This window comes from Protobothrops mucrosquamatus, unplaced genomic scaffold (genome assembly GCF_001527695.2).
Source record: "Protobothrops mucrosquamatus isolate PMUCROS unplaced genomic scaffold, P.Mucros_1.0 scaffold1803, whole genome shotgun sequence".
Taxonomy (NCBI): Eukaryota; Metazoa; Chordata; class Lepidosauria; order Squamata; family Viperidae; genus Protobothrops; species Protobothrops mucrosquamatus.
Genome location: NW_015387940.1, coordinates 304,579 through 319,045, shown reverse-complemented (window position 1 = coordinate 319,045; position 14,467 = coordinate 304,579). Strand labels below are relative to the sequence as shown.

Sequence of the window (14,467 nt, the reverse complement as noted above, 5' to 3'; positions counted from 1 at the left end):
AAAACAAAAGCAAGTCTATACTTGCACAATTTGAGAAGTCATAAATTATGATTACAAATTGCTGAGTTTTGAGAAGACTTGAGCAGCCAACAAAGAAGCAAACCATAGTATGATTTCACATGTCATTGGAATCCAACTATTGTGTCAGATCCCCAAAGAAATGTATTGCTTTTCTTTCTGTATATGGTTTTATAACCAGTTTTTGGGGCCTGCCATTCTGTTGGGAAGGGGAATGCTTTGGGGAATGCTTTGCACTGCCTTGCCACACTGCCCTTCCCCCAGGGTTAGGAATGCAGCCAAATAACATCACCCTTATCTGGAAGAAGGTTTGCACTTGGAACCAGAGGGAAATGAGAGACATTGAAGAGCCCTCCAATGTGGATTGGCTGAGAGTCAAATGGACAATGGGGCCCTGGGGGAGGAGTAACAATTATGGATTTTGATATACTGCTTGCACAGGATTTTTCCTCAGATCCCGCTTTGAATTCCTTGCTGTCACTAGCTCCTAATAAAAGTTCCCTTTGAAACAATGCCTGTTTCGAGAATGCTACTTTCTTGGGAGACCTAGATGAGGCAGGTCCTTACATATTGCATGTTGATGTGCTTATTTGCATTGTGTTTTGGTTTAATTGACAACTGATATATATTGATAGCCACATTAGATTTTAATGACAATCAGTTAAAAAATGACAATGTGAGATGTTGTATATAAATATAGGAAATAAAGGAGGAATCTCTTATATCTTTTAAAAGTCAAAGGCAAATAATGGCCATTGGTTTTTGTTCTGTTCTGTGCATTGGTAAGGCATTGAGACGAGGCAGGTGTAACAACAGTTGCTTCTTTATTTAAGCTTCAATAGAACCAACAGAACCAATACAAAATGGCGCAGATCCCTTTTATACCTTTTTGCAGGGAACAGCTTCAGCCAATAAATGCAACGTATTTTTCTCGCTTTGCCCGTGCACAATAGGCTGGAGACAGCCTATCTGGCCCGGGCAGCCACGTGGTCTGCCCGGGTCTCTCTGCAACTTCCTGCAGCTGCTATGTCAATCACAGGCCCAGGACATAATACCCCTCCCCTCTTAGTTCAAAAAAACATATATTACTATTTTTTTTAACTACTACAAGTCACTCTTTTAAGCGTATTCCTATTTCTAGAGAAATACTACAGTAGGCCTGCCCGCTTACAGACAGGAACCTTACATAATCTTGTAAGAACTTTGGAGGGCCTCTGACTCGCTCCGAGTGTCTCGGAGCTGCTGCAAGTGCCTGGTCTGCAAGCTTGCCTGCCAGGCTCGGCAGACCAGGACTTTGAGGCCCAATTGATACAGGCGAACCCGCATCTTGCTAACTGGCCTGGTCCGGTAGGCCCAACCCTTTGTCCATTTGACTTCGGCTGGCTCTTTCCGGTAAGCCCAGACCAGAGTTCCTTGGTGGGGTTGAATTCCCCAGGCCCGCGAGAGACCCCTGTTCGGAGCATTGTCCCGTAGGCACAAGGCCTGCAGTAGGAGTGGCATGAAGAGCCGGTTGCATGCAATGTCCCATGGACCCAGTGGCAGAGTCAGGAGCCGCCTCATTGGCAAAACCCCTATTTGCAGAGTGCAAACCCCCGCTTTTGCAGAGAGACTGAGATCCACGATCGTGATTGTGGTCCTCCTCCCCCCTGAGAGCAGAGTCAGGAGCGGAAGGGTCAGTAGGTAGCCTTCCATCGCAGCTGGTCAATGTGCTGATGCAGCACATGACCATCATCCAAGGCCACTTCATATGACAGTGGCCCAGTGACCTTGCAGACCACTTCTGTCACCCAGAGATGTCCAGGTCCATAGTTCCTTGTCCAAACCGGATCTCTTGTCTCTTGCCCACAGACACAAAGTAACGTTGCGGTTTACCCGAAAGTAGTTTTCTACTCTGGCAATGTATGAACTCCAACGTTCAGGGTGCGCTGTATTGAATTCGGACAAACGCCCTATCTTAGCCATCATTCCTCCTTGGCGGCCTCATCAACGCCTTGTGCTGCTCAGGCTTGCAAAGGGGTTCCAGGGTGAATCTTGCCGAGCTCTCCTCCAACGTTTCCGTACTGGCAGGCAGAGTCGCACAAGTTGGAACGCCGAACTTCCAAGCACTTTGGCCTCCCGTGGTGAGTCAGCCTAGGATTCTTTTATTGTTGTTTCCTTGCAGCACGATCCCACCTTCGTCGCCAATGTTCTGTTCTGTGCGTTGGTAAGGCATTGAGATGAGGCAGGTGTAACAACAGTTGCTTCCTTATTTAAGCTTCAATAGAACCAACAGAACCAACACAAAATGGCGCAGATCCCTTTTATACCTTTTGCAGGGAACAGCTTCAGCCAATAAATGCAATGTATTTTTCCCACTTTGCGTGTGCGCAATAGGCTGGAGACAGCCTGTCTGGCCTGGGCAGCCACATGGTCTGCCCGGATCTCTCTGCAGCTTTCTGCACCTGCTCTGTCAATCACAGGCCCAGGACATAACAGTTTTCATGGGGAAGTCTCTGTGTAAGGACCTGCCTCAACTAGATCTCCCAAGAAAACAGAATCTTGAAACAGACATCGTTTCAAAAGGAACTTTTATTGAGAGTTAGTGATGGCAAGAGAGCAAAGCAAGGTCTGAAGATTTGGCGTGTGAAAGAGTACATTAAAAGACAATTCAAAACTCCTCCCACCAATGTCCAATTGTCTGGTTGAAATCTAGCCAATCCACTGGTGCCACTATGTTATGAGAGCCTGGAGATTTAGTGTCCTTCTCAAGGTCTCTCTCAGTTTCATTTCCCAACGGTCCCAGGGTCCATGGTCTGGAGATCAGGCAGATGTTTTCAGATCGCATTCCTCTTGCCCAGAGGGAGGACAGAGCAGAGCAAAGCAACTAATATTCCTCATGCAAGCACCCCCCCCCCCAAAGTATGGCAGGCACCAAAAATACATAGGCAAAAGCAGGAAAGGGAGAAATGAGAGGATTGAAGGCAAATACATTTAAGGAGCTCTGATACTCCGATTGATGGGTGGCTGATGAAACCCGTCATCTTTTAATCCTTTGCTTTGGGGACTCTGGAAGGCCTCTGCATCCTACTAGTGAAAGAAAGTTTACTCTATAGTTGCAAAAGTTAAAGAATTCTCTGGTGCTTATTAAGATGGATCACTGAGAAATTTGATAGTTGTAAGAATTGCATCAGCAAGTTTTCCAGTTACGTTTTATCCCATGAGATCACCCAGAGTTTTGGACATTGCAGGGGGAATGATTCGTGTTACAATTAGTCACATTTTTATTGTCTTCTTTCTGATTCTCCAGTGATTTCCCCTATGATTGCCTTCAGTGTAAACAGCAGACTTACAAACAACATGATTTGCTAACTTGTTCCAGAAAGTCTGGGTGTTTCATTGCATTTCACCACTAATTGCTCAGAAGGATGTGTCTGGTGAGAATTTATATACATCTCCTTCAAATATAAAATGTTGGCTGAGCTCTTGAATAAGGCAAATCACAGAAAATGTAGTCCTTGATTATTCTTAGTCATATTTGATAAGAACAAGTGACTCTACCCAACATGCCAACTATGATGATTATTCCTCTGCTTTTGCTCCACATAACTTTTGGGATGCTAACGTTGAAATGTCCTTTAAATTTGAAGCCAGACCAAAATGTGCTACTGAATTTCTACAGACCAGGAGAGCATGTCATCGGTGGGATCACTAATTTCAAAATTGTACAAGACTTCTTCTACGATTCATTTGACACAGCTCCCGTTGTTTATTGGAGTCTGTAAGTCCCTATGTATGATAGAGGTATAGCCTCTCTATTTGTTGTGTGAGAGAGATTGTGCTATGAGATTGTAACAGAAGGAAGGTAAGATGTAAACAACCAAGATATATGAGGGAAGTCCATTGGTAGCTCATATCATAAATGGAAATGTAGCCCAGATGGCAAGAAACCTGGAAAGAAATTACTCAGAATGTTCCCTATGTCTCTGCCTTAATGAATTCATTATTAAAGGAAGGTTGGAAATCCCTTTTGTACTTTCCAAGATTCTGTATTTACCCTTCATGCAAGTATTCAAAATCTCTTACTGAATATTTTTGCAACACATTTTTGGTGTTACTTCCTTGATGTTGGGGAAGAATACCATATTCCTAAGCTTAAAATGTATGGACATCCCTTAACTGGGCAGTGTATCCCTGATCAAATTCCCTTTCCTTGTTCCTCAAGATCCCCAGGCTAGAAAAATAGATTTCAGCCAAAGGAAGGAATTTACTTCCTCCAAGTCAGAAGAAAACTAGGCTCCTTAGCCTGAGTGCCAGCTGCAGATTTATCATATTGCATGCAGACTCTGCACCGAGGGTGGGATTGCAATAAATGATTTATTCTTGTTGTGCCCAAGTCTATTGTTCTAGGCAAATTTGAACTAGAACCAATTCTACTGTAAAGTTAAACACTGAATGAAATACTCCTCAATCTGATTAGAAAAAAAAACTGAGGACAGGAGAGTAAAGAGAGTGAGCTGAATGTAAGTGTCTCTTCTGAGTACCAGGACTTACTGTTTAAGATAGCAAAGCACCTGCTGGGCAAGGGAGGATGGAGGATGCTCCTGAGATGACTTCTTGGTTTCTTAGAGCACAAGGGAGCTTAGGGCCGGCTTCACTGAAACACTGACTGCCCCCATGTAGGTCTACTTGGCTCTTCTTCACTTGAGAAGATGCGCTGCAGCATGTAAAAGCATTGAAAAAGTGAGATGTATTTATAGAGAGACAAAATGATATTTTGGTGACTGCAAACCATATCATTTGAGTTTTAAATGAGCCAAAGAAATATCTCAGAAATTCAACCCAGAGGTTTTTGATAAGTATTTAATATTATTACAATCAAAAGAGAATTTTTTAAATATGTTGTTCTGAAGAAATGCATGAGGAAAATGTCATGCTCTCATATTTCCAGATCAGCCTCCAGAGCATGGAAACTCCTGTCCTTCCTTTTTGCTTTTGAGGAGATTAATCAGAATCCCCAAATCTTACCCAACATCACCTTGGGCTACAATATTTATGATAATGGTCTCACCACAAGGCGAACTTCGGAGGCTTTGCTGGATCTGCTGTCAAAGGGAGAGGCAGATGTTCCAAATTATAGCTGTGGTAAGCAGAGAAACACTCTGGTGGTCCTTGAAGGAGTTGATGCAGACATGTCCATCCATATCTCAAACTTGCTGAACCTCTACAAGATCCCACAGGTAGATCACAGGTGTGACTGCTTGCCCATTTGTAAAGGGGTAGGTCCCCCCTGACTCTGATGTGCAGCAAAAGTTGGGGAAGAAGTTTCAAGAATCTGAATTAGATGTGAATTAAATAAGATTCTTGTACCAGGGCTCTTGCTCAGATTGGAGGATCCCATGGGTAATTTGGGAAAGAAATTTTTTAGGGGTGATGGCAGTGATGGAAGCGGCGGGGAACCTGCAGTGTTTGAGCAGGGAAGCTGTTTCCTTCTTGCCTTCTTTGGAACACCATAGGAGTAAAAATTGCCAAAAAAACAGCAGGAAGAAAAGCTGTCACCCAGTATGGGGCATATATAATCATTTACAGATGGATTTTAAGTGAGGGGTGGGGGTGGGAGCTAAAAGCTTATAAATATTGCAAATTTGCAGATATGTAAAAGAAAAATAGAAATCGCACTGATTCTTATTGTTTTGCCTATTTTTGCTCCTTTTTAAACTTAATCATTTCAGTATTACTAATTTTGCTTCGTTTTTTAATTTAGCAGATACAAAAATATCCATATTTTTTCATATTCATATCTGTGTATACACACACAAACAGATGCACAGATACACTAATAAATATGTATATAGAATATGTCATGAAAAAATTTGTTGGCAATTACACTAGCAAGTAATTTACCTTAAGACCAAAACTATTATTGTAAAATAAATACTCTGATGTATGCTGTCCCTTCAATTTTAATTTTATTCTATATTCATTATATTTGATTTTGATGAAAGTCAAATGATTAAAGTGCATGTTACATTGATATTTGGAACTATGATTAATATTAACAAAATATCCATTGATGACCTCACTGGCTAGATTTAAATGTATCTTAAAAGTTGATCTAGTGTCACACTAACATTTATGAATATACTTTTGCTTCCTATACATGTTGTTGATTTATTCTTCTTTTCAGGTCCGCTCTACTTTTCCTCCTCTGATTTTGAGGGACAGACAGCATTCCCCCTTTTTTTACTCCACTTTTCCCATAGAAACAAATCAATATCTCGGGATCCTCAAACTCCTCCAGTATTTCAAGTGGACACTGACTGGACTCCTTGCTACAGATACCGAAAGTGGGGAGAAATTTCTGAGACTCTTCACATCCATACTTGACCAGAATGGTATTTGTGTTGTTTTTACACGAACCATTTCAGCATCTAAACCTGACTTTAAGGAGAAGGATGCTGGTCTTTTGTATAGAAAAGTTAAAGTCTTTATTTACCGTGCTGAGATTGAAACCTTCATACATGGATTTTCAGCTACACTAAATTTCCTGATGAGGAAGAAGGGATATGTTGTGGGGAATATTTGGATCATAACATTTATTTGGGACTTCACTTTGCAGATATCAGTGACTCCAAAGTTCAATGAAAAAAGCTATCGTATCTTTTCTTTTCTTAGTCGCACAAATAAAAAAATAAATTTTGATAATCTTGAACAACTTGAGTATTTTATTGAGAGATCTGTTGTGGAAATATATTCATGTTCCTATTCAAAGCATGCCCCATCCGTGAAAGACTGGACAAAGTGCAGAGAGAGAGGAAAATGGAGGCCTGTGTCTCAAGAGTTGAGGGAAAGGATTTTGTACCTGGACGGCTACCACATTTACCACACAGTCTGGACTGTAGCACATGCTTTACATGCAGCTTATTCTCTCCAGTCCCAGCGAAGGATCACAAAAAATAGAAACAAAACAGGAGTTCAACGACTGCAGCCGTGGCAGGTACTTTCCTTTTCCATCACAAAGACTTCTGCTGAAGCACTTATTTAGTATCTGACCGTGGAGGTGCAGTCATATCCTTTAAGAACACTCTTTTGGATAAATCTCCCTTTCTGTAACCTGTTTTAGAAGTCACAGTCTAGTGTTTCAATTTGGAAATGTGAAGAGCAATTGATATGTTGAATATAGCTGTTTCTTTTAATTTCCCTTTTTACTTGAATAATAATGATCTTTCTCTACATAACACTAAAACTACATCCCTGGCTTCCTCTGGCTCTTGTGGTGAGAGGGAGGGATCAGCTCAGTTATGAAAGGAAGCTTCTATAGCCAAGAGGGAACAACTAGCTGACTTTCCCATCTCCTGGACCAACACCTTCTCTACTAGTTCCTATTTTCCATCTTAGCTATCAGAGAAATCTGCCTTTTTTCCGCCCTTTCCCACAATGTCTTCTTTGTCCTCAGTACATATGTGAGACAGTCGTAGGTCAGGTTCAACTGTATTGGTGCTAAAGTAGCCTTGAATTCTTTATTCTGAAATCATCTGAGGGCAGCTTCCAGGAGTCTCAAATCTATTAGGCTGGGTCACCCATGACCCTGAAGGGAAGTCAAGTAACCAGGAAGTGACTGAGAGGAGAGAGAAATACCAGACCAGCATTGGTTGGTTCCAGATGCAGGATGGATGGGAAGCTCTTCACCTCAGTTCTGGGGAATTGTCCTCAGCCTCTGAAACAAGCCTTGAGTTAGAGGAAGATCAGCTGTGGAATCGAGATAGTTTAGGTCAGAGATCCCCAACCTTTTTGGCACCGGGGACCGGTTCCACGGAAGACAATTTTCCATGGTCCCGGGCGGGGGGGGGGGAAGTGTTTCAGGATGATTCAGGTGCATTACATTTATTGTAAATTTTCTAAATAAGCTCCCACCAGTCTTGGAAAAGGAGCAAATGAGAGAGGGATTCACTTGGAGACAGTGCTTAAGGCAACCTTGGCTCTTTTATGACTTGTGGACTTCAACTTCCAGAATTCCTGAGCCAGCATGGCTCAGCTTGGAAACCTCTCCCTTTTCCCTCAGCATGGCTGGCTCAGGAATTCTGGGAGTTGAACTCCATGAATCATAAAAGAGCCAAGGTTGCCTACCCCTGGCTTAAGAGGAAATGTACCTTCTCCCCTCCCCCCTCCCCCATTGCAAGCTGAGTAGCAGTTTGGCTTGCAAACTTGGAGAGCTGCATGAAAAAAGGAGGAACACACACACATAACACACACATACATACACCACATTAAATCTTGAAAAGCAGGCAGGATGTTGCCAAAACACGAGGCACCTGGATCATCAAAATAAAAGCAAAAAGCTCTAGTTGAAGTGCAACGATGCCCAGCGGTCTTAGAAAAGGTGCAGACAAGAGACATAATCCCTTGGAGATGCAGTGCTTAAGGTGCCCCTATTTGCACCCTGAGAAAGACACCCTCACACACACATACCTGGGGGGGTTCCTCTCCAACAAAGCTTTGGGGGAGCTCCTGGTTGCAAGCTGGGTTTGCAAGCTGGGTGCATTTGTCTTGCAAACTTCGAGAGTTGCATTAAGAGAGAGCGAGTCCAGTGCCTGCTGGGAGAGAGAGAGAGAGAGAGAAAGGAAGAAAGTGAAGAAGAAGATGAGGAGGAAGAAGAAGCAGGAGGAGGAAGAGGGAGCAGGACGAGGAAGAGGAGGAGGAGGCAGAAAGAGAGATAGCAGAAGAAGCAGGAGGAGGAAGAGGAGGAAGGACATGGAGCTCAGATGTTGCAAACCAGTTGCAAGCGCAGCCATTGGAGGATGTTGCACTGAGCAAGACGGCTTCTGCCCTACCACTCTCCCATCCTGCCCAGAACCCTGCAGACTTGCCGCATTCCTGGAAGTGGAAGCCGCACTTTCAGTAAACTTCCAGCTGCACGGCCCGGTTCTTAAGTGCCCATGGCCCAGTACCAGTCCACGAACCAGAGATTGAAGACCCCTGATTTAGATCTCAATCCCACTTTCCTATTTTCTTCAACTGACTCATTTCTCTTTACTATTTTAGCTTCACCCTTTCCTGCACATCTCCCAGTATTACAATAATTCCATAGAGGGAGTATATGTAGACGAGAAAGGGGACCTGGCAGCTGACTTTGACATCACGTACTGGGTGAGCTTTCCTAATTGGTCGATGTACAAAACAAGAATTGGGAGTCTGGAAAGAGAGGGATGCTCTGAAGATAAATTCAAGTTCATAATGGACAAGGATGCAACCAGAAGGGCCATAGATGTTGATGAGGTAGGGAATATAATTTCTTTTATTTCCATATTTTGAATATCTTGTTTAAAATCTGTTCCTTTTTCCCAACCTAGCTTCTCAACTTTAGCCATAGAATTCAGGGTTTCTTTTTGGGTTATTTGTTAAAGCAAAGGCAGAACCAGAGATATTCTGCACAGATTTTTGGAGATTACTCAGACATTCCTGTCCCCAAAGAGTTTATTATGTGTTATGAGACAGGACATGGTGGCTCTCAGTGAAACGATTTGGATCTTAAGGCCTTCACCAAACTTCAATGAATCAGGATAAAGCTGAAAGGGACCTTGGAGGTCTTCTAGTCCAATCGCTTGCTCAAGCAGGAGACCCTAAAACATTAAAAATAGGTGGCTGTCCAATCTTTTTTTAAAAACCTCCAGTGATGAAGCACTGGAGGTTTTTGAAGGCAAGCTGTTCCACTGGTTAATTGTTCCTATTCTTAGGAAGTTTCTCCTTAATTCCAGGTTGCTTTTCTCCTTGATTAGTTTCCATCTATTGCAGCGGTACTCAACCTATGGGTCGTGACCCCATTTGGGGTCGATCGACCATTTCACGGGGGTCACCAAGCAAGGCTGTCCGCCATTTTTTCCCGTTTTCCGGCGGGTGCCTTACCTCCCTTGGGCTGGGCCAGCTGGTGGTCGGCCTGCTCCGTCTCTGCCGCTTGCCAGCTACGCCTTGGCCGGCGCAGGGGGCGGAACCCCGCATGCGCGGTGCTCCCGGGCAGGGAAAGTCCTTGACTTATGACCGGTTGGGTAGTCCTCGACTTACGACTGGTTTAGTCCTCGACTTACGACCTGTTTAGTCCTCGACTTACGACCGGTTTAGTCCTCGACTTACGACCGGTTGGGGGTCGCGGCATTAAAAAGGTTGAGAACCACTGATCTATTGTTTCTTGTCTTGCCTTTTGGTGCTTTGAAAAATAAGTTGACCTCCCTCTTTTTTGTGGCAGCCCCTCAAATACTGGAATACTGCAAACATGTCACCCCAGTCCTTCTTTTCGCTAGACTAGCCATATCCAGTTCTTGCAACCCTTCTTCATATGTTTTAGTCTCCAGGATTTTAATCATCTGCAATTTTCCAAAGTCTCAACATTTTTTTTAACTAGATGTAATATTCCAGATGTGGTCTTACTAAGGATTTAATAAGTGCTCCAAATTTGTTATTGTGTTTAATTATTTTGTCATGTCCGACTCTTGGTGACTTTATAGGTTTGGCTTTATTTCACTGAATGCTCCTTTTATTTATCTTCAGCCCCTGCCAAGTTCTCGGTGTATGGATAGCTGCCTACCTGGATTTGTCAGGCTGCTGGACCCCATGAAGCCAGTTTGCTGTTACAGTTGTGCTCCTTGTGCAGAGGGGACCATCTCCACTCAGGAAGGTGGGTGACTCCAGAGAAAAGAGCTGCCCATGTCTTTTTAGTATTTAATAACCAGAATTATTTCTACCAGTTTATTTGTTTGTTAGCTTATCTCACATTTTTTCCCACAAAAGAAGGGGATGTTTCTGTCCCAATGAAAGAGAATTGGTAAAGCAGTGAGGAACTGTTTTATTATATTTTTATATTTCACTATGTGGCTTGGGACCAAGTCTCTTCCATCACATCCACCTGACCCACCAAAGTGGGGAGACAGGGGATGTTGCGGGTCTCCTCTCCTAAGGTGGTAAATCTAGTAGGACCCAGAAGAAGGGCCTTCTCTGTAGTGGTTTCCTCCCTTTTGAACATCTTCCCCACAGAGATTAGACTGGCTCCCACTTGGACACTCTTGCACAAGGTGTTGAAGACCTGGTTTTGCTAGGTCCTGGGGAACCCAGAGTGGGCTGGAACCCCTCAACTAACTTATCTGATCAATTGTTCTCATCAGATGGGTGAAGGAGCTATTATTTTTACTCTTTGTAATTGGGTTTTTATTTTTGCAAGCCACCCAGAGTGAGAGGGAGACCATATAAATTTAAATAAATAAATAAATAAATAAATAAATAAATAAATAAATAAATGTATAGAAATACAAAAAAACCTGAACTTAGAAAAAACACATAATAAAAATATACAAGTGAAGCACGTCATTTTAATAAAAATAGGAATAAAAAATGAATATATATAAAAATCTAGATGTTGTGGTTTCATTAGATAAGACCAAATAAATTAAAACTCTGATGCTAGAGGTTTCCTGAAAGAACATGTTTATTGGATACAAAATATCAGCACAGTCAAAAGTGAAACCAAGTCTGAATTGCCCATCAAAGACTTACTATTAGAAAGTCAAACCCCAATACTATGCAATCAGCTACATTCCCCAACAGAATAATTTGGCAATTAATTTAACCTCTTTTTACAAACTTCCACAACTCCTTCTCTTTGCATTATTTCTTCGTTTAATCTCCATCAAAAACTTGTAAACTTGCTTTTCAGTATTACATTAACTGTTACGATCTGAAAAAGTTTTAACTAAAATCTGTATATCAAATATTAAGCAGAACATGAACATTTCGTTTAAAGAGAGTAAATCTTGATGTAGACTTTTGTGAAATCTGAGTCAATGGTTTCATCATTTTTTCCCCTTAGGGAAACTGCTTTTTTCTATGAATAACTCAGGTCATGAATTCAGATCACAATATCTAAAATAAAAGTAGTTTCCCAATATTTCCAAATCATTCTTTTAACAATTCCCCACATTCAATGTAATCAAAGTGCCTCAAAAACAGTTCAATTCCACAGTTTTGGAATGTAAATCAACACAAAGTTAGCCTCTTTATTATTGAAAGATTTCCACACAAGTAAAGAAGATTAGTACTGCATTTGTTTTTTTGCAGATGCTGAAAAGTGTGTAAGATGCCCTGAAGACCAGTACCCAAACAAAGACCGAGATCAGTGTGTTCCTAAGGTGATAATCTTCCTATCCTACACAGAAGATTTGGGGATCATCCTCACTTCCTTTGCTTTACTTTTCTCTTTGAGCTCCGGCTTTGTTTTAAGCATCTTTGTTAAGCACATGAAAACTCCAGTAGTCAAAGCCAACAACCGGGATCTGTCCTACCTGCTCCTTATTTCTCTCCTGCTTTCCTTCTTGTCTTCCTTTCTGTTCATTGGCCAGCCAAGGAAAATCACCTGCCTTCTGCGACAAGCAGCCTTCAGCATCATTTTCTCAGTGGCTGTCTCTTCTCTCTTGGCCAAAACAATCATGGTGGTGCTGGCCTTCCTAGCCACCAAGCCAGGCAATCGTGTGAGGAAATGGTTGGGGAAGCCTTTGGGCAACTCCATTGTTCTTTCTTGTTCTTTTGTCCAAGTTACAATCTGTACTATCTGGTTGGGCACTGTACCCCCTTTCCCAGATTCGGGCATGCATTCCCAGGCAGGAGAGATTGTGCTGCTGTGCAATGAAGGCTCAGTCACTATGTTTTATGCTGCACTTTGCTATATGGGCTTCCTGGCAGCTGTTTGTTTAGTGGTGGCATTCCTGGCCCGGAGGCTGCCTGGAGCCTTTAATGAAGCCAAGCTTATCACCTTCAGCATGCTGGTCTTCTGTAGTGTTTGGGTCTCCTTTGTGCCCACCTACCTGAGTACCAAGGGCAAATACATGGTGGCTGTGCAGGTCTTCTCCATGTTGGCCTCCAGTGCTGGGTTGCTGGGCTGCATCTTTTTCCCCAAGTGCTACATCATTCTTTTTCGACCTGATTTGAATAGAAAGGAACAGCTTATTCTGAAAAGTGAAAGGGAAATGTGATTTTAAATGTGCACCATTTATAAAGCAGTATGAAATCCATTTGGTTATCTCTGTTCCCAAAGGAAAATGTGTGTTAGTTTCTTAGGGAAATGTATTCTGTTTGCCTTATATGTTTAAGTAACACCCAATTTGTTAAAAATAAAAACTTGTTTAAAGGAGTGGTAGAATCAGAACTTAAATTCTACCCCACATAAACACACACACACAGTCACATAGACATACAATTATATAAAAAAGGAAAAGAAAGAAATAATAATTAGGACTTCTGCAGAAATCAAACTCAATATTTTGTGAGACGTTGATCATTGTTCTCTGATTGCATGTAGTGCTGTATATGAAATTTTCTGTGGTGTGACATTGGATTTCCTGGGTTAATTTTGCACTTGATACTTTCCCTGATAAAAAAACCAAGAGCTTGGGTTTAACTAGTCTCTATGAGAAACTGTAGGTTTGTATTGTCTTCTCTAGTACTATGGTGAATTGATCCAATAAATGGAGTTGCTATGGTGAATGATGGCATTTGTTACACTTGTGATCTTTATCCTCTGTTCCATTGTCCAGCTGTCTTTGCCCATATTTCAGGATATCTAAAAATAATACTGACATTTGCTGAAGTTCTTTTTTCTCACTACAAAAGATCAATGATATAGATTGTTAACAGATATCTACTCTAATCATCAAACAGTACAATTTACTGAAGGGGCTTATATGGGTCATTCCAGAATATATCTCAGACCATGCTCCCAGTTGTTCTCTTTTCAGAAGGGAAGAGTTTGGTCAGTGAACAACCTGTTAACAATCATACAGTCCAATGGCAATCGTGCCTAAGGACAGACATAATGGTTAAACTATTAAAGAAGACCTTCCAAAAATATACCGAGAATTGTCCAATTAAAACAGCCATATCTTAAAGACACTTGCTATACACACCAATGAGCAACAAGCAGCTAACAGGGAATTTAGAGCTGATTCCCCTCCCAAATCTACTAAGAGAGAAAGAAATAACTGCTGAAGGCAGAAAAAGGGTTGAAAACATGCCTTGATTTTCCTTTCAAATCCACACAATCAGAATTTCTTTTCCCCCCAAATTTTTTATTAATTTTCCAATATTACATTTACATATTTGAAAAGTAGCATGGTGGCTGAGCACAGTAATTCCATTACATTTGAATATCATCAGTACAAATCTCAAAGTATTACAACAACTAACTCCCTCTCTTTCCCCCATAATATCTACTGTCATATTCAAACCAATACTGTTCATATTCTATCAATCAAACAAAAATACCTTTCTAGTATTCATCAATAATCTTCAGTCTATATATATCTTAGTTAATTTGACATTCCACCTTTTAGACAATAACCTAGTAAGTTTTTCTTGACTTTAATTTCCTATTGATATTTAAGTTTAACATTTAATCTTTATCATTTCCAGATTTTAAATGACCCCAATTTCTAAG

General features: G+C 41.6%; 1 protein-coding gene across 1 annotated transcript; it reads left to right on the top strand.

Annotated features, from left to right (window-relative positions):
- The first annotated feature begins 3,560 nt into the window (after positions 1-3,560).
- On the top strand, positions 3,561-14,088 carry LOC114923070 (vomeronasal type-2 receptor 26-like). Its single transcript, XM_029285523.1, has 6 exons — positions 3,561-3,775; positions 4,946-5,234; positions 6,182-6,565; positions 9,037-9,141; positions 10,537-10,663; positions 12,097-14,088. Exons 1-6 carry the CDS (start codon positions 3,561-3,563, stop codon positions 13,005-13,007), a joined length of 2,031 nt encoding a protein of 676 aa, XP_029141356.1. The 3' UTR covers positions 13,008-14,088.
- Positions 14,089-14,467: the final 379 nt, after the last annotated feature.